The 25,591-nt window shown below is 43.9% G+C and overlaps 1 protein-coding gene across 1 annotated transcript in view; it reads right to left on the reverse strand.

Annotated features, from left to right (window-relative positions):
* Positions 1-775: 775 nt before the first annotated feature.
* TBL1XR1 (TBL1X/Y related 1) overlaps positions 776-25,591 on the reverse strand; it is a 118,926-nt gene continuing 94,110 nt past the window's right edge. The window contains exons 7-13 of the mRNA XM_068233318.1: positions 24,561-24,693; positions 22,710-22,851; positions 19,861-19,924; positions 17,030-17,127; positions 12,835-12,895; positions 9,685-9,806; positions 776-889 (exon numbers count right to left, since the gene is read on the reverse strand). Of these exons, the coding sequence (XP_068089419.1) occupies positions 776-889; positions 9,685-9,806; positions 12,835-12,895; positions 17,030-17,127; positions 19,861-19,924; positions 22,710-22,851; positions 24,561-24,693 (734 nt within the window). The remainder of the gene's footprint in view (positions 890-9,684; positions 9,807-12,834; positions 12,896-17,029; positions 17,128-19,860; positions 19,925-22,709; positions 22,852-24,560; positions 24,694-25,591) is intronic.

Here is a 25,591-nt window from a genome sequence, read left to right on the forward strand (position 1 = left end):
ACCATGACGTCATCGGCATCATGACGTCATGCACAGACCCAATTCTCCCCTTAGATGACCGGAGCTGTGCGGGAGGCTGCAGCGATTGCTGGATCCTGGCTGGGTAGTGTATAAGCGGACTGATCAAGGGGGATTCTGGCAATCAGGGGAGGGGGAAGCGGTCACCTATTCTAGCTAGCCTAGTATTAGCTAATTTGTACTGATCTCATGTAATCTAATAGTTTATAGTGGGGGGAGGGGTGGGGAAGAGACTCCTGAAGCAGTTAAAACCTCTAGAGCGGCACATACCACTCAGGAGGTTAAAGAGAACCAGAGCCGATGCTTGTGTTCAGAAACACTCACCTAAGTAGAGGTTAGACTGCCCCTACAGGTGATCAGAGCCACCCTCTTCTGGCACAAGCATACTGCTGCATAGGCATACTGGCATGGGCGCACTTGTGCTTGTAGAGGAGTGCAACCCTGATCAGATTACAGACAAGCATTGACAGAAATCTTTGGAGAATCCTCAAGCGACAACAGGGGGACAAGAGGCTGCCTCATTAGGATCCAGGATTAGGCAAGTATGATTTTGTAGCCGAGCTTTGGTACACTTTAAAAATAAATGACTGTCAGCCACCATATCCCTCACTTCAGATTCCCTTAAATCTGGATGCATTCTCCACCCACTTCCCCTTGCAACATGCAGCAAGAGAGTAAAGTAGGTCAGGTTAAATGTCACACTGTGGGCAGCAAACACACTCAGGTTATGCTCTTCACTGTTGCTTACAGTTGAGAATTACTCCAAATGAACAACGTAACAACCAATGGTAAGTACCTTTAAGGTCATGTCATCAGAACAGGATGCTAGGAGGTTACCAGTTGGATCCCATTTTATCGCATTCACTTCATTCTAAAGAGGAAAAAAAAAAAATAGCTTGTTAAAAAGGCAAAACTGTAGAAAAGGCAAAAGCCGTAAACTAGGTGTATGAAAAAAGTCAAATCATTTTCCATTCAAGTTGACTTTAAAGAGACTCCGTAACAAAAATTTCATCCGGTTTTCTTCCATCCTACAAGTTCCAAAATCTATTCTAATGTGTTTTGGCTTACTGCAGCATGTTCCACTATCACCATCTCTGTAATAAATCAACTTATCTCTCTCTTGTCAGACTTGTCAGCCGTGTCTGGAAGGCTGCCAAGTTCTTCAGTGTTGTGGTTCTGTGATGCATCTCCCCCCTTCCCTTCAGGCCCCTCTCTGCACACTGCCTGTGTGATATTTAGATTATGACAGGTTCTCTCTGCTCTATTATCTTTTACAAGCTGGATACATTCTCCTCTGAGCTGGCTGGGCTTTCACATACTGAGGAATTACATACAGGCACAGCTGTCTGCACTCTGCAGGAAGAAAAGAGCAGCCTGAAACTTCAGTGGAAGATAGCTGCAGGGGGAAAGAAACACACAAATGATCTCTTGAGATTAAAAAGGAAGGCTGTATACAGCAAAAAATGGATTTGGGGAGCACTGGAGCAATGTAATTCAAGTGGCTTTATTAAAGACTCAGTAGCAAAAGGAGAGAACATACATATATAACATACACCATAAAAACCCCCCATATAAAAACCTCTCTTTAATAAAGCCACCTGAATTACATTGCTCCAGTGCTCCCCAAATCCATTTTTTGCTTCTAAGATTGTCTATGGGTGAGACGGGCACCTTATACATGGTTTTAGATATCCCGTTTTCTCCTTTGTAAAATTGTAACATTCTCTACGGTGATATCCCACTTTTTTGAATTTTCAATATGGCATATGTCCCTATTCTTGACTCAGAGCAAGATTTGCAGGATGACTTCGAAGGGGTGGAGGAGGTTTTATATAGGGGGGGTTTTTATGGTGTATGTTATATATGTATGTTCTCTCCTTTTTGCTACTGAGTCTTTAATAAAGCCACTTGAATTACATTGCTCCAGTGCCCCCAAATCCATTTTTTGCTTCTAAGATTGTCTATGGGTGAGACGGGCACCTTATACATGGTTTAGATATCCCGTTTTCTCCTTTGTAAGGCTGTATACAGCCTGCTTGTGTATGGATGTATTTTCTATGTGTGGACATACTGTACATCAACCTACTTCCTGTTTTGGTGGCCATTTTGTTTGTTTATAAACAAACTTTTTAAAACGGTTTTTAACCAATTTTAATGCGGCGGGGAGCAGCGAAATTGTGACAGAGGGGAATAGGAGATGTCCCCTAACGCACTGGTATGTTTACTTTTGTGCGATTTTAACAATACAGATCCTCTTTAAAGTGAACCTAAAGGCTACATGCCGCGATCTACGAGTTATAACTCGCCGGCGCTACCAAACGGCCGGCGAGTTAGAGCGGCGGGTGGGCGGAGCCTATCAACGGCGGCAGATCGCGTCACCAGTGACGCGATCTCCGTATAACCACGCCCCCCCACTCGGCTGTCAGCGGTCCTCAAGTGGTTAAAGAGACACTGAAGCAAGAATAAATCTCGCTTCTTGTCTCATAGTCAGCAGGGCATGTGTGCCCCTGCGAAAACGCCGCTATTCCACAGCTAAACAAGGGTCCCTGACCCCCCCTCCCCCAACCCCCCCTTGCAAAATCAACGACCAACTTGGTCGTACATTTTGCTGCTGTTGAGGCAGGGCTAACGTCTGCAGCCCTGCCTCTCAGCGCTGTCTATCAGCGGCGCATCGCCGTCTCTCCCCCGCCCCTCTCAGCAAAGGAAGACAGAGGGGCGGGGAGAGGCGGAGATACGCGCTGACAGACGCGCAAGAGGCAGGGCTGCGGCGTTTAGCCCTGCTTCAATCCGGAGAGGGGGATGCGCTGTTCGGACGGGATTTCGGGGGTAAGGGACCCCCGTTAGCCGAGGGATAGCGGCGTTTTAGCAGGGGTACACATGCCCCTGCTGACTAGGAGGTCTGAAGCGAGATTTATTCTGCTTCAGACTCTCTTTAAAGGGGATTATGCTGTTGTGTATCTTTCAGAGCAGAAAGGAGTTTTGAGTTCAGGTCCACTTTAACGGCACAGATGTCAAAGACCCACAGGCCCTGATTCAGCAGTCCTTGACATTTTACGTGACCCCCGAGAGCTTCAAATGTGCTTGATTGTTGGCAATAAAAGGAGGAAATGTAGATCACCTGTGCCATGTGCATGCTCACAGTAAACTGGAAGTAGCAACATAATGGGATGCCCTGACAGGTACCAGCAGTGTCTGGCATTTACATAGATGAAAAGCTGTAGCAGAATTATGTACAAGATAATTTCTTGCCATGTGCACACCCTGATCTTCTGTTGTGATAGGTCCATCTCCCTGTATTTACAAGTATGAGGTGGATCTTGAGTTGGTTTCTGTATCTGTATCAAGTGGGTACTATAATAAACATGGGGCTGTGTAGATCAGGGTGTCTGAGAGGACTGTGCACAGACATACATATATAATCTCCTACTGTCGCTGCGTCCAGCAGCTGTCCCTGTTATTCTGTTCGCAGTAACGAACAGCTGGATGGGACCAGGGAGCGAGGTGGGTGGGTGGGCTGTTGCGCGTGCAGTGATGGGAAAAAAAAAAAAAATATATATATATATATATATATATATATATATATATATATATATATTATATATATATATATATATATATATATATATATATATATATATATATATATATATATATATATATATATATATATATATCCAGAGCCTGACTTTAACCACTAAGGAGGTTAAAGAAAATTTGCTTGAAAAGCCACACACAAAAAAAACAAAACAAAAAAATAAATAAAATCGCTATTGCAGGTGCTTTTAATCACTTGCCGACCGCGCACTCATACCGCGCGTCGGCAAAGTGGCAGCTGCAGGACCAGCGACGCAGATCTAGGTCGCCGGCTGCAGGCTAATTAATCAGGAAACAGCCGCTCGCGCGAGCGGCTGCTTCCTGTCAATTCACGGCGGGGGGCTCCGTTAATAGCCTGCGAGCCGCCGATCGCGGCTCGCAGGGCTAAATGTAAACACAAGCGGAAATAATCCGCTTTGTTTACATTTGTACAACGCTGCTAACAGTAGCAGCGTTGTACTGGATCAGCGATCCCCGGCCAATCAGCTGCCGGGGATCGCTGTTACATGACAGGCAGGAGCCTGTAGAGGCTGCACAGGACAGATCCGTTCCTGTGCAGCCTCGGATCTCCGGGGAAGGGAGGGAGGGGGGAATCCTGCGGTGGAGGGGGCTTTGAGGTGCCCCCCCCCGCCAGCCACACGCAGGCAGGCGCGATCAGACCCCCCAGCACATCATCCCCTAGTGGGGAAAAAAGGGAGGCGATCTGGTTGCTCTGCCTGGTGTTTGATCTGTGCTGGGGGCTGTAGAGCCCACCCAGCACAGATCAGCAAATCCCAGCGCTGGTCCTTAAGGGGGGGGGGGGGGGGGGGGGGGCTAAAGGCTGGGTCATCAAGTGGTTAAAGCAATTATAATTTTCCCATACCTTGCAATGAAGCACAAATGCTCAGAAAATGGTGCAGGACCCACATTTGCGATTGGAAAGAAAGCTCATTGCCCATGCTTGCAGAGTTTTAAGCTGCATAATTGACATTAAATCTGCATGCAAGCCAGGATTCACTATACTCTCCCTGACCACTTTTAGTGTACACTTTAAGGCCTAGTGCCTAGAAGCGGTTTTTGGAGCGATCCGCTGGCCGCATCCGCCTGGAAACCGCTTGGCTAATGTATTGCAATGGGATGGTGCACACCGGCGGTTTGAGGTTTTTGCCAAGCCGCAAACGCGCCTCCTGCTGCGCGTTTGCGGATTTCGGAAGAGTTTCGTCCTCAAAATATAGGAAAAAACGCAAACCGCTCTGAAAAACGCTACTTCAGAGCGGTTTGCCAGGCATTTTTGTTACAGAAGCTGTTCAGTAACAGCTTTTACTGTAACAATATGTGTAATCTGCTACACAAAAAACAAACCCAAAACCTCTAGGTATGTTTAGAAAAACCTCTCTAAACATACCTAGAATCGCTCTGAAATCAGCTCCCAAAACCGCTAGCGTATTGCGGATCTGCTAGCGGTTTTGGTGTGCACTGGGCCTAAGTGAGAGTTGTAGTAGTTTAGTGAGAGAGGCGAGGAAAGGCAGAGTTTACAACTCAGCCACAGTCCATCAGCCATAAACAGTTGGAAGACATCTGAAACTGATTAAAGTGGACCTGAACTCTTGCACAGAACAGACTGAAAACAGAAATGCACCCTGTATGTATTTAAAGAGTTTAGCCTGTCTAATTCCATCTCATCTGTGACTAATCACCACTGTAATTTGATCTCAGCTGTGTCAGCCATGGCAAAGCAGCTAATTTGTTAACATCGGATGTTAACCCTATGTTTGCTTCCATGAAAGCAGAAGTAGACACTGCAGATTTATATCCGCTGTAACAAAAATGGTTTTATTTAACCCTCCTGGCGGTTTGCAAAAAAAATCGCCAGGGGGCAGCAAATCTTTTTTTTTAAATTTTTTTTTTTTTTTCTTCATGTAGCGAGACAAAGTCTCGCTACATGATAGCCGCTGCTCAGCGGCATCCCCCAAGCCCTCCGATCGCCGGCGCGATCGGAGATCCGGAGATCCCGTTCAAAGAACGGGATCTCCTGGAGGGCTTCCCCCGTCGCCATGGCGACGGGCGGGATGACGTCACCGACGTCATCGACGTCGTGACGTCAGAGGGGACTCCGATCTGCCCCATAGCGCTGCCTGGCACTGATTGGCCAGGCAGCGCACGGGGTCTGGGGGGGGGGGGGCGGCCGCGGCGAGAGGAATTGCGGCGGATCGGCGGGTAGCGGCGGCGATCGGGCACTGCACGCAGCTAGCAAAGTGCTAGCTGCGTGCAGCAAAAAAAAATTTTATGCAAATCGGCCCAGCGGGGCCTGAGCGGTGCCTTCCGGCGGCATAGCCCGAACTCAGTTCGGGCTTACCGCCAGGAAGGTTAACCACTTGAGGACCGTGGGCTTTACCCCCCTTAAGGACCAGACCCTTTTTTCCCCATTCAGACCACTGCAGCTTTCACGGTTTATTGCTCGCTCATACAACCTACCACCTAAATGAATTTTGGCTCCTTTTCTTGTCACTAATAAAGCTTTTTCTTTTGGTGCTATTTGATTGCTGCTGCCGAGTTTTACTTTTTATTATATTCATCAAAAAAAAGACATGAATTTTGTCAAAAAAGTGTTTAACTTTCTGTGCTGACATTTCTCAAATAAAGTAAAATTTCTGTATACATGCAGCACGAAAAATGTGGACAAACATGTTTTTATTAAAAAAAAAAAAAAAAAAAAAACCCATTCAGCCTATATTGATTGGTTTGGGTAAAAGTTATAGCGTTTATAAACTATGGTGCAAAAAAGTGTTTTTTCCCATTTTCAAGCATCTATGACTTTTCTGACCCCCTGTCATGTTTCATGAGGGCTAGAATTCCAGGATAGTATAAATACCCCCAAATGACCCCATTTTGTAAGGAAGACATCCCAAAGTATTCACTGAGAGGCATGGTGAGTTCATAGAAGATTTTATTTTTTGTCACAAGTTAGCGGAAAAAGACACTGACCCCCCCCCAAAAAAAAAAAAAAAATCTGCCACGAACTCACTATGCTCCTCTGAATACCTTAACCTATTTTGGTTCTGGACGTAGAAACTACGTCCAGAAACCATGTGCGCTACCGCGCGCCCCCGCGGCCGATCGCGCGCGTGGCACGCGCACTCCCGGCCGCGGATTCGGTAGTCAGGGAATCAATGTATCGGACTATGAAGTCCGATCACTGATTCCTCTCCCCCGCTGAAAAAGCGACAGCTTCTCTCGGAAGCTGCGCCTTTTCTGGCCATTCACTTCCTGATGCGCCACTCTAAGCGTGTGTTACGCTTAGAGTGACGTCATGTAAACAAACTCATGGCCGCCATCTTGTGGCCAAAAGTAATACTACACCTGAAAATAAAAATGAATTAAAATCAACACACATTTACATTATAAATCTATTGTTTACCCCCCACCCTCCCAAAACTACCCAAATAAAATGTTTACTATAAATAAAAAAAACTATTACAATAAAAAAAAAAATGTAAATATTTACCTAAGGAATAAACTTTTTAAATATCAATGTAAAGATGAAATATTTCTATATTTTTTTTATTTTAAACTTGTTAATAATGATCGATGCAAAATGAAAAAATGCACCTTTATTTCCAAATAAAATATTGTCGCCATACATCGTGATAGGGACATAATTTTAACGGTGTAATAACCGGGACATATGGGCATATACAATACGTGAGTTTTAATTATGGAGGCATGTATTTTAAAACTATAATGGCTGAAACTGAGAAATAATGAATTTTTCCATTTTTTTCTTATTCTTCCTGTTAAAATGCGTTTTACAGTAAAGTGGCTCTTAGCAAAATGTACCCCCCAAAGAAAGCCTAATTGGTGGCGGAAAAAACAAGATATAGATCAGTTCATTGTGATAAGTAGTGATAAAGTTATAGGCTAATGAATGGGAGGTGAACATTTCTCTCGTGAAAACGACGGAACCTGAATGGGTTAAAGTGTCTACTTTCCAAAATAGGGTAATTTGTGGGGTGTGTTTACTGTCCTTGCATTTTGGGGGGTGCCTAATTGTAAGCACCCCTGTAAAGCCTAAAGGTGCTCATTGGACTTTGGGCCCCTTAGCACAGTTAGGCTGCTAAAAAGTGCCACACATGTGGTACCGCCGTAATCAAGAGAAGTAGTATAATGTGTTTTGGGGTGTATTTTTACACATACCCATGCTGGGTGGGAGAAATATCTCTGTAGACAATCGTTGATTTTTTTATTTTTATTTTTATTTTTTACTACACACAATTGTCCCATTTACAGAGAGATTTCTCCCACTCAGCATGGCTATGTGTAAAAATACACCCCAAAACACATTACACTACTTTTCCTGAGTACAGCGGTACCACCTGTGACACTTTTTGCAGCCTAGGTGCGCTAAGGGGCCCAACGTCCTATTCACAGGTCATTTTGAGGCATTTGTTTTCTAGACTACTCACGGTTTAGGGCCCCTAAAATGCCAGGGCGGTATAGGAACCCCACAAGTGACCCCATTTTAGAAAAAAGACACCCCAAGGTATTCTGTTAGGTGTATGGCGAGTTCAGAGAACTCTGAAGATTTTATTTGTCACAAGTTAGAGAAAAATGACACTGAAAAAAAACAAAAATTAAAATCAATTTCCGCTAACTTGACAAAAAATAAAAACTTCTATGAACTCGTCATACACCTAACAGAATACCTTGGGGTGTCTTTTCTAAAATGGGGTCACTTGTGGGGTTCCTATACCGCACTGGCATTTAACGGGCCCAAAACCTTGAGTAGTCTGGAAACCAAATGTCTCAAAATGACTGTTCAGGGATATAAGCATCTGCAAATTTTGATGACAGGTGGTCTATGAGGGGGCGAATTTTGTGGAACCGGTCATAAGAAGGGTGGCCTTTTAGATGACAGGTTGTATTGGGCCTGATCTGATGGATAGGAGTGCTAGGGGGGTGACAGGAGGTGATTGATGGGTGTCTCAGGGGGTGGTTAGAGGGGAAAATAGATGCAATCAATGCACTGGGGAGGTGACTGGAAGGGGGTCTGGGTGGGATCTGAGGGTTTGGCCGAGTGATCAGGAGCCCAGTCAGGGAGTATCTGAGGGGTGGGGGGTGATCAGGAGGGAGCAGGGGGCAGTTTAGGGCGTTAAAAAAATAGCGTTGACAGATAGTGACGGAGTGATTGATGGGTGATTAGGGGGGAGATTGGTTTGGGGGGTGGGCAGGGGGGGGGGGTCTGAGGGGTGCTGTGGGCGATCAGGGGGCGGGGTGAATCAGTGTGCTTGGGTGCAGACTAGGGTGGCTACCAGGGCAGGAGGCAGCCTGTATAATACACTTTGAATACATTACAAAGTGTATTATACACTTTGTATGCGGCGATCCGGGTGCTAGTAACCCGCCGGCGCTTCCGAACGGCCGGCAGGTTACAGCGCGAGGGGGGGCGGAGCCAGTCCCCGGCGGAGGATCGCGTCACGAATGACGCGATCTCTCCGCCCATGCCCGTACAAGGACTGCCGCCTCTGTGCATGCGGCGGTCCTTGCGGGATCCACTTTCCGACCGCCCCTGTGCAGTGGGCGGTCGGTAAGTGGTTAAAAAGGTTATTATGCTACTGTGTATCTTTTAGAGCAGAGAGGAAGTTCGAGCTCAGGTCTGCTTTAAACAAACTATTCTATGTTTAAAGAACCCGTGCAACAATAAGACCAATACGACAAACCAGGCAGCAAATATTAGGCACACAGTAAAATATGGTAACACTGCTTACCAGTACATTTGTACAATTAAAAAGTGGTGCAGGTTAAAAACAGATGTGCAAAGAAAAGTGGGGCAGTTGCCCAAAGATCATCATTGGGATTCAGCTGCAGTTAAATGAAACGAGATTTCTAAATGGATGCGTTGGCCAGCTGCTCCGGTTTTCTTTGCACACGTCATTTGTAAATTTCAGTCACAACATATGCTGCTGCAGCCAATCCAGAAACATTAATACCATTTAACAGGAGTAAAAATGTATAATCTGTAATCATAGCAGCAAAGTGAGCGGGCTCAGCCAAATGAAGGAGCGCACAAATTCAATCCTATCATATGGCACTTACTGTGTGTCCCTGGAATGTTTTTATGGGCCTGTCTGTTCCCAATTTGCACACATGAATGCACATATCTGTACTGCATGAAGCAAACGTATTGTTACTTTGCCAGTCCACATCTAACGCTGGTGCTGAAATAAAACACAAAGTTTATATTAGAGAAATAGGACATCCATTCTAAAAAGCACATTTTAAGGTCTCGAACATTTAAGCCTTAAAGCCTGAATGACATTCATAGCCTGGCTGGATCCAGGCCACATTTTCCCTACTCTGAAACAATCAGAGCTTCTCCCAGCAGGAGGCGAAGAAATACACTAGGCCTGTTGTGTCAGCCCAGATACTAAAGTCAATGCCTGCAAAAAATAAAAATGCCGGAAACCCTTTCACATTCTCAGTAGAATACATATTGCAAGGATAGATATAATAAATCTACATTTTTTGCTCTTAAAATACTATGGAGACACTGCCAGTGACGTGTCAGATTGTGCTGTCCAAAAACTTACGCTGCCCCGCATGCGCAGTACAATCCTGTGCTGTGAGATTTCCTATTCTTTTATGGTTCAGGTGGTATCTCTACAGCAATGCCTCCTACACAAAATTGAGGGTATGGATGGGACCCCCAAAACAGTCAAATTGTAGCTCCATAGCCCTGCTGGTTTCCAAGATATATTTACTCCATCTCGGGAAGCAGCTGGGTTTGGGGGCTTTGGCATAAAGTTTGGGGGTTCCCCTCCATACCTTACATTTTGGGAAGTGTAGGGGGGGGGAGGCTGCAGAAATCTTTGGGGCAATTTGTTTAGTTTCCACTAAGCATGCATATTACTCAGCGCGCAAGGTAGCTCGAGGATAGCACGATTAGACACTGCACTGGGTCTTCTCCTGCACCTCAGATTTCTCTCTACTACCTAATTCTCGAACCAGGAAATAGGCCTGGTGCACACCAGAGGAGTTTTTCTGAGCGTTTTGAGTTTTTAAATCTGCTGCTAATGTTATCCTATGTGTCTGTGCACACTGGAGCAATGAGGTTTTGTAAAAAAAAAAACCAAAAAAAAAAACCAAAAAAAAAAACCCATAGCATTACATTGGGAAGGGCTTTTGAAACCTCTAGCACCCAAACGCTAGAGGTTTCAAAAGCTCTTCCCAATGTAATGCTATGGGTTTTTTTTTTATACAAAACCTCATTGCTCCAGTGTGCACAGACACATAGCATAACATTAGCAGATTTAAAAACTCAAAACGCTCAGAAAAACTCCTCTGGTGTGCACCAGGCCATAGATGGATTGCATGGAGGCCTGACAGGATCATTCAGCACTAGATCAAGTAAGAGTTTTCTTCAAGTAATTCCAGGAGAGAGCACTAGACACCAGGTAAACCTATACAAGAGAGGGGAGGGGAGAACCACCGGACACCAAGAAAACCTACAAAGGAGATGGAGAGTAACCAGTAGCCCACCAGGGAAGCTATAATGGGGAGGGAGGGGGGTTTTGGAACCAAAATACCACCAGGAAAGCTACGTGGAGGATACAGGTGGGTCACTAAACTACCAGAGACGCAATATGGGCATGCCGATAAACAAAAAGTAGCTGCCTGGGGCCTGCATAGAAAAATCTCTCCTACTGCTAACCCCTTTTGTTTCCGAGGTTGCAGAGTACAGGGCGATATGTTCCACATTTGGTGGTCCTGCCCCGCATTCTCAGGTTCTGGAGCTCAATTTATGATATTTTTGTCCTTTTTCCACAAACTTATCAAAGACCACTGGCAAGAGTTCTTACATGAGAAAATTGACTCGCTAATGTCATCACAAAATAAATTGGCCTCTCTGGTCTTTTCAGCTGCCGCTATGACTATCGCAAACTGGAAAAAGCTTATGGTCAACTTTGGGGAAGTAAAATATAGGATTAATTCCTTCATGATTAACGAAAAACTAACTAGCATCCTAAAAGACACTCAAAAAATTTGAGAAGATCTGGGATCCCTGGCTTAAGCTAGAACATCCCTCAATGGATTATGCCTTGGCCACAAGGCTGTGAAATACATCCCATATCTTTCTTCCTTTTGCTTTCCCCCTTCTTCCGCCTTTTCTCTTGCCTAGATTTTAGTTTACATTTTATTTAGGCGTGACATCACCCTCTGCAGACAACAGTCAGATACCTCTCCTGCTTCACATTTGGACTAGTACCAATACTCCCTATATGACTGCTCCAGATAGCTGGTTTATATCCCATGGGGCACAACAGAAGCTTATCAGTTAATTTTGTGTACGCTGAAGTTAATGTTCTCTTATAATAAATTGCTGCTTATAAATGTGATATTGATGGTTTTCTATGCATGTTAAAGCAATAGGATTAGCCATACTATGCCAGGGAGAGAAAAAAGCATAATAAAACAAAAAAAAAACAACACATAAGTAGATAAATACTTGGACAGTACACTACATGTTATGTAAGTAGATCCAAGTTTTGAATTTGGGGGAAAAAAAAAAAAAAAAAAGCGGCCTGGGTTTCCACTTGAAAACAATTTTCTAGTTTATCAAGGAAAAAAGTAAATTAGTTTATATTTTTAGTGGACCTGAACTCTTGCACAGGATCACCACTGTAATTTGATCATCCCTCAGCTGTGTCAGCTCAGGAATCCTATATAATAGGCAACTGTACCTGCGTACAGCAGGGACAGTTGTCTGTAGTTGGGTCCATACTTTTTGCTACTGCGCGTGTGCGCAGCACGGACTGAGCCTCACACAGGCAGGACAGGGACGGGGCCAGGGAGCGTGTGAACGGGTGGCCAGGTGTGCACGGAGACAGACATAGCCCGTTTTTTTTTTTTAAACAGGCTAAGGTCACTAGTCATTTATAAAAACACAGGTTGCTAATGTCTGCTTCCACGAAAGCAGGATGTACACACTGCCTACCTCATGTGGTTGATGGGATAGGGGGAGGAGTTCTAAGAATTCACAGGCTGCTAGCCAGTCAAAGCTGCATATGACATTTGCATTGTAAAGACATGGTTTTCAATCTGCAACGCTCATTGGACAGAGCAATGCTCTTTTTACAAACTTTACTAACATAAACCAATCAGTTCTAGATACAAAACTTGTCAAACCAGCAAATGTAGCTCAAAATAAAATGAAACTTAAAAAAAGTTGATATTTTCCTGGCTTACCCGAGTGGAAGGGGAACTGCTGCTTTGCTTCCCCTGTGTGTGCATCCCAGATTATGGTTGTCTGCAAAAGGAAAAAAAATATATATACAAGATTGTTACAATGTTTTCACTGTAAGGCCCATGAATAGGGGAGTTCTGTCTAAGTTAACTTCCTTGGCGGTAACCCAGCTATGCTCGGGCCAGCTGCCGGGAGCTCAATGCAGAGCAATGGAGCGCAGTGGGTGTTTTAAATTGCCTCCTGGGGGATCTAGACACAGGCAGCCATTCTACTTCCTCTCCACGGAGGCTCTGAATCACTCTGGTGAGATCGCAGTCAGTGATCTCACTTCAGAGTTATAGTGCTACCCGGAGGACAGAGGAAAAATTGCAGCGATGAAGCCCAGGGATGTGAGTGAGAGCTGGGGCTGCTGCTGACGGTCTGACAGCATGATTTTTTTCCTGGTTTTAGGGTCTAAAAACATTCAGGAAAGACAAAAAAAAGGAAATCATACCGCCAGGGAGGTTAATGTGGCCATACAGGATTCAACGAAAGCCATTTGATTGTTTACACTAGATTGATTTGCTTATATTTTTCGATAGTTTGTTGGGTGTGGTGGACAATTTTGATAGACGATCCTAATATGGCTTAACTGCAGAGGCAGAGCATTAGAGATTCAAGGGATATTGTGATTAACTTTTCCATAAGCTATGGTTTTTTTTTTTTTTTTTAGAGGGCATGTGTCCCTTCCACTAAACACTACAACACTGACCTCCATTTCCACTACCCTATTGCTCAACACTATCCCCTGGGGCTTGGCTATATTATAGCCCCATTCCCATTACCTCACCCTTAAGGCTCATACACACATCAGACTATAGTCTTTGGAAAATGAAAGATCACAGACCAATCTTACCACCCCTTCATGTAGTATGAGAGCCATACTCTACACAGTCTTTTCTATGGAGCTGAACTCCACATCAGATAAAAATCTTTGCAAGATGCTGCACAGACAGATGCTGTACATACACAAAAGATCAGTATCTGCAAAAGATCTGTTCCTGCAAATTGCAATGATAGTCTATGAGATCTGCAGATAATCATACACACATGATTTAACTGACATTCATCTGCAGGTCCGACAATCATCTGCAGATCTGAAAATCCATCCTGGTGGATCTGATCTGCAGATGAATGTCTGTTAAATCATGTATGTATGATGATCTGCAGATCTCATAGACTATCATTGCAATTTGCAGGAATGGATTCTTGGCAGGAACAGATCTTTTGCAGATGCTGATCTTTTGTGTCTGTACAGCATCTGTGTGTGCAGCATCTTGCAAAGATTTTTTTCTGATGTGCAGTTCAGCTCCATAGAAAAGACTGTGTAGAGTATGGCTCTTATACTACAGGAAGGGTGGTAAGATTGGTCTGTGATCTTTCAGTTTCCAAAGACTATAGTCTGATGTGTGTATGCACCTTAAGGCCAGGGTCACACTTGGTAGAAACACATGAGTTTTAAACTATGTTGTATGGGGAAAAAACTCATGCGATTCTGCCAAGTGTGACCCTAATATTTTAAGTATGCACTAAGATTTTGAACACATGCAGTAATTTGGTAAATTAACAACTTCATGACTATTCAGTTTTCCGTCGTGTGGCATTTCATTCAATATTTTAAGGAATCGTGTGGCATTACATGGACTATTTTAGTGAAAATAGAAGCCAGATGTGATATAGATAGCATTTGCTAATATACTGACAAGTAAAATGCAAGTCCAAAGTTGCATAACATCAGCTCAAAACTATCAATATCTTGATAATCCACACTTGTTTGATCACATGTATTATGCTTTGTAAATTGACACTTATGGGGCATTTACCTCACTAGTCAGTAATTCTAGGTTTTCCATGCGGTAACAGCCTAAAGTTGGCCATACATGGTACAATTTTTCAATTAGATAATTTAATTCGATTATTCCGTTAGATCGAATATAAAGATTCTTCCAGCATGTCCGATCTGATTTTTCTCGAAAAAAAAAAAAAAAACTGGATAATCGTTCAAATTTTTTGATCAGAAAATGTTTTCTCAACTTTCATTCGATCATTTAGAGCGAATAAACGGGATAATCGAACGTTTTTATTGTACAATGTATGGCCACCATAAAGGTGGCCACTAATAATCCAATCTTATTTATACGTAATAAGGGACTGCCTAAATTACCCATTCAATATATTCACTCAGTTTACCCTTCTACTATGTAGATCTGGTAAAATTGGATGAAAAAAGATTGGATCATTAGTGGCCACCTTTAATGAATGGCCATTTGACAAAAGGTTTGGTAAAAATCAGTTTTATACTTTACCCATGTGGTAATGCTTTGTGCAATATTCCCTAAACCCCCTTTCCTGCTGGTTGTGTTCATCTACACTATAATCAAACTCCTAAGCATTCCATGTGCCACCCCTACCGCTATGAGAGTTTGGCTACAGTGAGGCGTGTGGAGAATTGTGCAAGTGCGTGCAGGGTGAAAATGGACCAACCAAAACCTACCTCTGATTCTTTTCACTGGTCCATTTTTAGGCTGCATAAACTTAATTTGCATCTCAAACGATCCCTTCTAATTACCGTATTTTCCGCCGTATAAGACGCACTTTTTCTCCCCAAAAAATGGGGAGAAAAAGTCCCTGCGTCTTATATGGCAAAGGCATGGAATCCCCGACTTCCGAAACGCCCGCCGATAGAAACCGCGACCCGCCGCCACGTCGGGGATTCCCTGCACTGCCCCGTGTGTGCCCATTGCTCCCCGTGTGGTCCGCAAACACCCACCGCCGCTTGTGACTATGTTCCCTATGTGGTCCACAACTGCCGCGTATATGTCCGCAAACACCCGCCGCTTGTGTACATGTCCCTCCTCTGTGGTCCGCAACTGCCCGCTTGTGCCCTCACATGTGTCGCCACTGTCCCCCTGTGTAAATAGCTGGACCCCGCTCATCTTACCTAAGTCGGTGCCTCCTGCAGGGATCGGAGACCCGCTTGTGCCCTCACTTGTGTCGCTGCTTTCCCCCGGTGTAAATAGCTGGACCGCACTCATCTTACCTAAGTCAGTGCCTTCTGCGGGGATCGGAGACCTGTCTTCACTTCCGCACTTCCACTCTAGTAATTGCTTCTGCTGCGTCATCAGCAGAAGCCTTCACTAGGGGGAGCCGCGTGTGTGAAGACAGGTCTCCGATCCCTGCAGAAGGCACTGACTTAGGTAAGATGAGCGGGGTGCAGCTATTTACACAGGGGGACAGCGGCGACACAAGTAAGTGCACGGGGGGACATGTACACAAGCGGCGGGTGTTTGCTGACATATACGCGGAAGTTGTGTACCACTCAGGGGGAACATAGTCACAAGCGGCAACGCGGGTGTTTGAGGAAATAAACAGCAGGACACATACTGGGAACATACAGGGAACACCTGGGGACAGCAGGACATACACTATAGGGACAGCAGTGAACATTCTGGGGACAGCAAGACACACTAGGGACATACTGGGGACAGCAGGGTATGTACCAGAGACACACTGGAGACATACTGGGGACAGCAGAACACACATTAGGGACTTACTGGGGGCAGCAGGGGACATACTGGGGACAGCAGGACACACATTAGGGACATACTGTGGGCAGCAGGGAACATACTGGGGACAGCAGGACACACTGACATGCTGGGGACAGTAGTACACACACTTGGGACAGAAGGGGACACAGGACGACACCAATTGGGGGAGAACATCAACAAGACGCTCCTGGAACATGGACGCACCAGGTTTAGTATATTTATTTTTTTTCCTTGTTTTTTGCCCCCTAAACCTAGGTGCGTCATATTCCGGAGCGTCTTATACGGCGCGAAATACGGTACTCATGCAGAAACCATTGCTTCATTTTCAAGCTGGCTGAAATTTGCATAAACTCAATTACTGCATCTCATTGACTGTCCCTCCTCTGAAGGTGAATTATAACCTGCATGCAACAGAGAATACTTAGTGGTCTGAACTGTCTTTCCCCTACTGTGCATGGTAGGCTTTACAGAAGAATCCTGCCTGCCACTCCGTTGCAAAAACAAGCAATGAAAGACCTTTGTATTTGGTACTGAGCGGATTGTTTCAAAAGTTCTGATCAGTCTGGATAATACAAAGAAGAGGAAATACAGTGGTAGAAGACTGAATTACCTTGTCTACACCCGCACTTAAGATAAAATTTCCTTTCTTGTTCCATTTCAAGGCAAATATGGGCCCTTTATGTTGTCCCAAAGTGCTTGCAAGGTTTCCTGTAGAACAAAAATGGGTTAGCACTGTATATAAATGTATGTACTTGTGCTGTTACTAAATCTTCTAAATATACATTAGAACAAACGGGAGAGCAACATGAGGATTACATATTTAAAAAAAAAAAAAAAAAAAAAATTGACAATGTTTTAAAAAGCTTCTGCACAAAAACTTCTGCAAAAGGCATCAGGAAAGCCATGGTATGTGTGCATGGTGTTATGGCAATTCTGCACCATCACCAGGAAATCAATTGGAAAAAACCTGCTTTACTGAAACTGGCTTGTATGTACCAGGTGTAAGGGCCTGCCTCCACTTATGTAGATTGTAAGCCTTTGGCAGGGCCCTCTCCCCTTGTGTATCTTGATTCTGTGCACTTTACCCAGAATTTGGAACTGGTAATTTTTACCACTACCACTCCAGTTTATGATCTGGTATGTACTACTATCTGCATTGTGTTGTGTATCTTATTGCCATTACCTGTATTGTTGCATCTATGGTCTGTTACCTGTATTGTTCTGTCACCCCTGTTATTGTCTGTAATCCTATTTATTGTACAGTGCTGCGTAATATGTTGGCGCTATAAATCTAATAAATAATAATCAATAATAATAATAATAATAATGAGCTTACAGCTTTTCCCTGAATGTAAATTCAGAAGGGGAAATGCAGCATATTGAAATTGATGAGCTGCAGTCCACAGCTAGAGGGATTCAGATGCATCTCACATCACATCTGTGCTGGCCTTGCAAGACATGACGTGCACAGTGAAAACGGGCCCTAATGCAATGCCCACCTGCACACCTTTAGTGGTGCTGATACTTTCCACAAAAGTGAAGCTCTAAGGTAGCTTAATTTAAAGCCTGGACAGAGCAGGATTTCAAAATGACCCAAAAGTTTCCCCTTGCCAAGACTGGGCTTACACTGAACCAATTGCGGTCAGCTATAACAATGAACGGATGAGAAGGTATTTTCCATGTATACCTATGGGTCAGTTTACATCTATGTTATAATGCAGATGTAAACTGACCCATAGCGAAACGTGGAAAATTCCTCATCAGTTGGCTGTTCCGTTCTAGCCAACAGCATCTGATTTATTGTAAACCAAGCCCAACTCTGTGGGTTAAGGCAATAAATCACTGATGGAGCAGTGTTCCTTCAAGTGCTGGAGGCAGAAACCACATCACAGTCCTAACTTCAGTAAGAATCATAATCCACACGGACCCACTGCTCTCGCATCGCCGCAGGCCCCTCCTCACACTGCCGTCACCAACAGCAGAGCTCTGAGCTGGACAGGAGCCGATTTCATTGGCTCCTGACCCTGGGATTGGTTCACTGGCCACAGAGTCAGGAGCCAATGAAAATCTGCTCCTGACCAGCTCACAGAGCTCTGCTGTCATAGCGATGGCAGAGCAAGGGGCCAGCGGTGAGGGAGAGATCGGTGGTCAGAGCATGGTAATTGAAGTCTATGCCCTGGCAGGAATAAACCACAAATGGAGCGTAGACTTCAAATACCGCTGTCCTGAAGGGGTTATGATGATCTTTTCTGACTGCAGTAGTACCTGAATCACATCAAATAAGCATGTGGCTAATCCAGTCAGTCAAACATCTGATTGGCATGCCTGTTTAGGGAGGGGAGGGGGGGGGGGAGAAGTCTATGGCTATTAGAGGCCGAGTATCAGCAGGACACCTAGGCAACTTGCATTGTTAAAAGTGGTATTGTCACCATACAAAAAAAAAAATCTTATTTCAACAGCAACTGGTCTGAGTGTATTAAGTGATAAAGACGCTAATCCTGCATTCAAAACTTTTTCTGCTGTTTGTAGTTATCACATACTTTAGGAGCACCGGCCCTAGTGCCAAAGAGTTAAATGCTGGGAGTTCTTTTTATCTATAATATATTCCTCTTCCATTTCCCTGCCTAGCTCCTTATCAGAAACACCCCCTGTTTACTTGTTTACAAGCAAGGCTGAGGTGACTCAGTGATTGGATGTGTAAATAATAATAAGAGTGCAGTTTTTAGTATACACCTCAGTGGGAGTGTCTGAAGACTCTGGGAGGAGGGCAGCTAATGAATACACAATGAGCAAGAGAAGGGGGGGGGGGGGGGGGGGGGAGTCAGGGAGGATATGATGTCAGCATTAGCTTGGCAAGATGCCCACTGCCTAGAGTAGGATTTTCTGCTTTTCCTTTATAAAATTCACAGGAATCATTCCGTGGATAGCACAATACATCTGTTATGCAAGTAGAAGTAGTATTTATCTACTTACATATGTGTTTTTTTTTATTGCTAGGTTAGCATGGGTGTCGCTTGTTCTTTAAAGGAAATAAATAGGTCAGCCTCCGTATTCTCATGCTACATACACACTTGAGATAAAAAAAAAAAAAAAAAAAAAAAAGTCTTTGGAAAAGGCAATATCACAGACAGATTTTACCCCCTTCTATGTAGTATGAGAGCCATACTCTCTCCATGCATTTTGCAGGAATGGATCTTTTGCAGGAACAGATCTTTTGAATGTGTACGGGCATCTTTGTGTGCAGCATCTTGCAAAGATTTTATCTGATGGGGAATGCAGCTCCATAGAATAGACTGTGTAGAGTATGGCTCTCATACTACATGGAATGGGGTAAAATTGGTCTGTGATCTTTCATTTTCCAAAGACTTACCGTATCTCAAGTGTGTATGTAGCATCACTTCAGGTGTCCTTTAACCAGTTAGAGCTAAAGAAGACACTTACCATCTTTTGTCCATATCCTTGCAAAGCCATCATAAGAACCAGTTGCTAGAAGTGTTCCCTCACTCTGAAAATTAAAATAAAATATTTAATACAGGAGGAAACCTAGAAACCCCAAATTTGTAGCAGCTGCACACATGTATCACCTATCCTTATTTTCTCAAGCATGTCTATTTTAACCAGGGCTGTGGAGTCGGAGTCGGAGTCGTGGAGTCGGGCAATTTTGGGTGCCTGGAGTCGGAGTCGGGAAAAAATGCACCGACTCCGACTCCTAATGAATTTGTAACTGTAATTAAAATAGAAAATATGATAAAATGTTCTATTTCTCAGATAATAGTCATTAAAAATAATGTATATATACAGTATATATACAGTAATAGCTGTGCTTAGTCCACAAAAATGAAATAAACCAATCAAAATTAGTTACTTGTGCTGCTTCAATAAAGCAGTCCCCGTATTTTTAAGGTCAGATATACACATCTGATTGTGACTGTATATATGATGTGTACACAGGAATCTGTTATATATACTAAATAACATCTATGCTGTAAGAATAAAGCCTGATGTGTAGCTGTGTCTCTAATAGAGATGGTCAATGAGATGCAAATAATTCTGCATTGATGCTGATTTATGCAAATGTATGCACCCCCTTTGCTGATGAAATCAAATAATTTGATATGTTAAAATTTGGTTTGGTGACTACAAATTAAAGGGTACCTGAGACGGATGAAAAGTAAAGTTTTATACATACCTGGGGCTTCCTCCAGCCCCCTTCAGGCTAATCAGTCCCTCGCTGTCCTCCACCACCCGGATCTTCTGCTATGAGTCCTGGTAATTCAGCCAGTCAGCGCTGTCCTGCCGCATGCCGCTCCCACAGCCAGGAACATTCTGCACCTGCGCAATAGTGCTGCACGGGTGTAGTATGCTCCTGGCGGCGGAGTGTGTGCATGTGCACTACGCCCGACTGGCTCAAGTACCTGGACTCATAGCAGAAGATCCAGGTGGTGGAGGAGGACAACGAGGGACTGATTATCCTGAAGGCGGCTGGAGGAAGCCCCAGGTATGTATAAAACTTTAATTTCATCTGTCTCAGGTTTACTTTGTTACACAGTAGTACTATACTCTACATATGCACTCCCCACAGAGCTGCAGAGAATCCACTGAGAATGCTGTGCACATGGAACACAGGTGTTGTCTGTTTACAATCTCCTCATTCCCCTGCAGAGTACCTGCACATCATTCTTACATGTACCCACACTTACATTGCCTAGGGCCTGATAGATGTTCTTTGTTCCGGCCTGTACCTTTTACAAGTACTCTTACCAAGGACTAGTTTTAGTCTAAAGGGAATAAATATAGTAGTCTCCATATCCTTCTCACTTCAGTTGTCTTGTAAAATTCCTAAGCGTTGGCAGTTAACCCTCTGGGGGATAATCCCGAGCTGAGCTCGGGGTAAGCCGCCACAGAGGTTTTCTCAGGCCCTGGTGGGCCGATTTGCATAATTTTTTTTTTGTTGCACGCAGCTAGCACTTTGCTAGCTGCGTGTATATACCGATCGCCGCCGCTCCGCGCTGATTCGCCGCTACTCGCCGTGCCGTTCCCCCCCCCCCCCCCCCAAGACCCCCTGCGCAGCCTGGCCAATCAGTGCCAGGCAGCGCTGAGGGGTGGATCGAGACTCCCTCTGACGTCACGACGTCGTTGACGTCGATGACGTCATCCCGATCGTCGCCATGGCGACGGGGGAAGCCAAACAGGAAATCCCGTTCTGAACGGGATTTCCTGTTTGCTTTGTATGCCGGAGGCGATCGGAGGGGGTGGGGGGATGCCGCTGCACAGCGGCTATCATGTAGCGAGCCCTGGGCTCGCTACATGATTTAAAAAATAAAAAAATTTTAAAAATAGTGCTGCGCCACCTCCTGGGCGATATAATTGTATCCCCCAGGAGGTTAAGAGATGAATTTCATGTTACATACTTTTAATCAACAAAATTGTAATATGCAAATTAGAGGAGTCGGAGTCGGTGGAATCCTAAACTGAGGAGTCGGAGGATTTTTGGACCGACTCCACAGCCCTGATTTTAACGACTAGTCTGGCACACAGGAGAGCATTTTCGGGTCTTTTTTTTTTTTAATGAAAATGCTCCCCAGTGTGCCAGGGCCTTAAGGTGCGTACACACATGCGACTATAGTCGTTTGTAACGATCGTTCCCCGATCTTTACCAACGACGACCGTTACAAAAAACGAACCACCGACTATTAAAGCAAACGACGAACGAGCCAAATCGCTACAAAAGAGAGTTCTGTCTCGGCGGATTTTAACCAACGACGATCGTTTGCAAAAGTAGTACATCGTTGGAAACGATCGTTCGTACTAGGCTTGACATGCGCATTTCACTATTTCTCCATGGAACTTCTCATTTTTATGCGCAGGCGCAATAGTTGCTTTCTGTGATGTAACGTTCGTTCTAACGATCAGATCGTTACACACATTTTAAAACTACCTTTACTTAGGTCGTTCTTTCATCAATTAAAAGTTCGTTCGTCGTTCTTAACGAACGATCGTTGTCGCATGTGTGTACGTAGCATTAGTGTGATGACCATTAGGCAGTCTTCCACAGCCTTTTCAAGTCAGATTTTCATTTGGTAATAGAAAGGCAGCAAACCACAATTGGCTGGCATTAGTAAGTTCACACTACACATGAACATCTAATTAAGAGGTTTAGTAACTCAATGCTGAGCAACTTACATTTACATGCAGTAGAGGAGAGTGGTACAAACTCCATACGCTTATATGGGACAGGGGGACCCTGGCAGTGTGGAGATAAAGAAGCACTCCTGAGAGCTTTTACTTACATTCCAATCTAAGGATGTTACGTCCTTGTTGCTAGGTACATCTTGGCCACCCTCTCGTATACAGTGTCGGAGCACCAGCTGTGTTGAACCACTAGTGCTGTTTTCACTTAGATTCCATATCCTGGCTGTTGAATCCCCTGACCTAATGAAACAAGATTAAGAAAGCTGTAACAGCAATAACCACGCACAGCGATATAAGCAGCACATCCGTGCACTTGCCCTTTGTAGCATTTTGGTGTTTGTACTGTATAAAGCCACTATATAGTACAATATGGGTGGTGCAGTTTCCATTTAGTTAGTACCCACCTTGCAGCGCTGGAGTCCCAGTGTTAATGTGGGGATCCTCTGGAGACCCTGGTTTCCTCCCACAAACCAAAATACATTCTTGTAGGCTTACTAGTCCCCCAAACTGGCCCTAGACTGGTGCAGGGATAGGAGATTGTGAGTCCCCCCTTTGAGGGACACATGGTGTGTTTTAAGAAACTTTTCACTGTTAAAACAGTGAATGTCTTGTAATATAAACTCCTTACAGTCTCTGCAGTCCATATTTCTCCCCTCTATTATCCCTTCATGTATTACTCCTGCAACATAATGTTCTATGCACCACAATTATCCCCCACTTTTCAATATGCAGCACATTTATTCATACTCGTTTTTCCCACGCAGTACAATAAAATGATCCGATTTTACAGCAATTTAATGAAAATTATAGTTTTTACAGAAAACATTTTTTTTCCTATTGAGTGCATATTCAGATCGGATTCTTTTTTTTAATTGTTCTCGATTGTGAGTGGTGGAAATCTGATCAATTTTTTGCCAGCTAGTATGACGTGTCGTAGATTAGACAGATAGGTAAACTTAAATAACCCCCGTGCTGAAATGAGAACAGGGGGAGCGAGCTGGATAAAATTAGTCTTCTATATGTAGAGGATGTGTTGGGTGATGGAAGTCGGTGCTGCTCTGTGTGGTCCACTTGCAGTGGCAGATTGACATTTTAACGTTGGGAAGTAGAACGTTGTATAAGATTTTTTTTCATAATTGGGAAAAAAAAATTGAAAACCTGTGTGGGTCATTAGATTTTTCAAATGGTACAATTTGGAAAAATGTGTTGTAAATCTTGAATTGAAAAGAAATGTAAAAAATAAATAAAAAAATAAAAGGAAAAATTTGTATATCAAGACAAGACAAATAACATTAATATATGCTTTTCTCCTTGCGGACTCAAAGCGCCAGAGCAGAGCAGCAGCCACTAGGGCGCGCTCTATTGGCAGTAGCAGTGTAAGGGAGACTTGCCAAAGGTCTCCTACTGAATTAGTGCTGGCTTACTGAACAGGCAGAGCCGAGATTCGAACCCTGGTCTCCTGTGTCAGAGGCAGAGCCCTTAACCATTACACCATATGGCCACCTTTAGTTGCGATTATAAATACCGTAAGTAAACACTTGACTGAAATGAAAGATGGCCATGTAAGGTTTGGAATTTAAATTTGTAGCAGAACGTCCTCTCTGCTCTAGAAGATAAGCAACAGCATAATCACCTTTAAAGAAAAACATTTATTCCTTACAAAAATCCTACAGAAACTCCTGCAGTGTTTGCTTCCTGGTAGCACAGAAAGGGTTAACCTACTGTGTTTACATATTAGGCCAGAGAATGGAACACCTAGGCACAGTTCACAGAGCTGACAGCCTTGATTTACACTTGAAAAAAGGGGGAATTAAAGAAGCTCTCTAAAAAACACACAAAAGAGTGAATTATAGGTTTTAGGCCCGCCCTAATTGGGACAGTTATGAAGGTTTCTACATAATCTGTACAGCACAAAGTGTTGTGTATTTCATAAACATACAAAATCATACCCTGATGCCAACAGGTCACTAACTGGGTTCCAGGCACATATAAACACTTCTGATTCATGGCCCCGTAATACCACTGCTTTGCTCGATGGGATTTCTACATCTCCATCAACTTCCATCATGTCAGTGTGGTTATCTGAGGGAAGAAGAAGAAAGAAAAAAAAAGTTAATCAGAAGCCTAGGGATTTTAAAGCATTAAATTATAGAAATATTTTTTACTGTAATACTACTATTTAGTTTTACCTCTAGAAGAAAAAAAATTGTTTTCCTAGGCAAGAATTCTGTATAAGAACACTAAAGGCAGTGCCCTAGACTACAGGATTTACAATTTTCATACAAAGTTGTCCCCATGTACAAAATAGATGACCTTTTTTGAGATTACATGTTGCAGTATTGTATAAACTGTTTACAAGCATGTTGAAAACCCCCACAAAAACCCCCACTTTTTTTATACTATACAAGTAGATAAATACTTACTCTACTTGTATAACATATGTATTGCACTTTCCATATTTTGATTTTAGTGATTTCTCTGTAGAAGAAAAAAAATCCTTAGGATTTTCCATTTTGACCATCTTAAAGCCAATCCTGACATTTCCTCCCTTAGGGCCTGTTCACACTGCACGCGTTTCCAGCTGCGTTTTGGAAACGCGTGCAGGTGGCCGACACGCACGACATCAGACATTGCATAGAGTGCAATGTCTGATGTTCACACTGCATGCGTTCCGGACCTGTACGGTCCGGGAACGCATGCTGCATGCATTTTTTGTAAAAACGCATGGCTGTCCCATTCACTTTTCAGTGATGGGATCAGCCACGCAACGCACACAAACGCGGATGGCGTGCATTCGTACGCGGTCCGCACGCATGGCCATCCGCGTTTGTAATGTGAACGGGGCCTTAGGCCGGATCCACACTAAGCGCTTTTCTGAGCACTGATCGATTTGCGCTTTAAAAATGGACCATTTTCATTAAAATTGCGGCGATTTTTCATGTAAATGATCGCAAAATTGCACCGATTTTTACCACAGATT

Source organism: Hyperolius riggenbachi, chromosome 4 (genome assembly GCF_040937935.1).
Source record: "Hyperolius riggenbachi isolate aHypRig1 chromosome 4, aHypRig1.pri, whole genome shotgun sequence".
Classification (NCBI taxonomy): Eukaryota; Metazoa; Chordata; class Amphibia; order Anura; family Hyperoliidae; genus Hyperolius; species Hyperolius riggenbachi.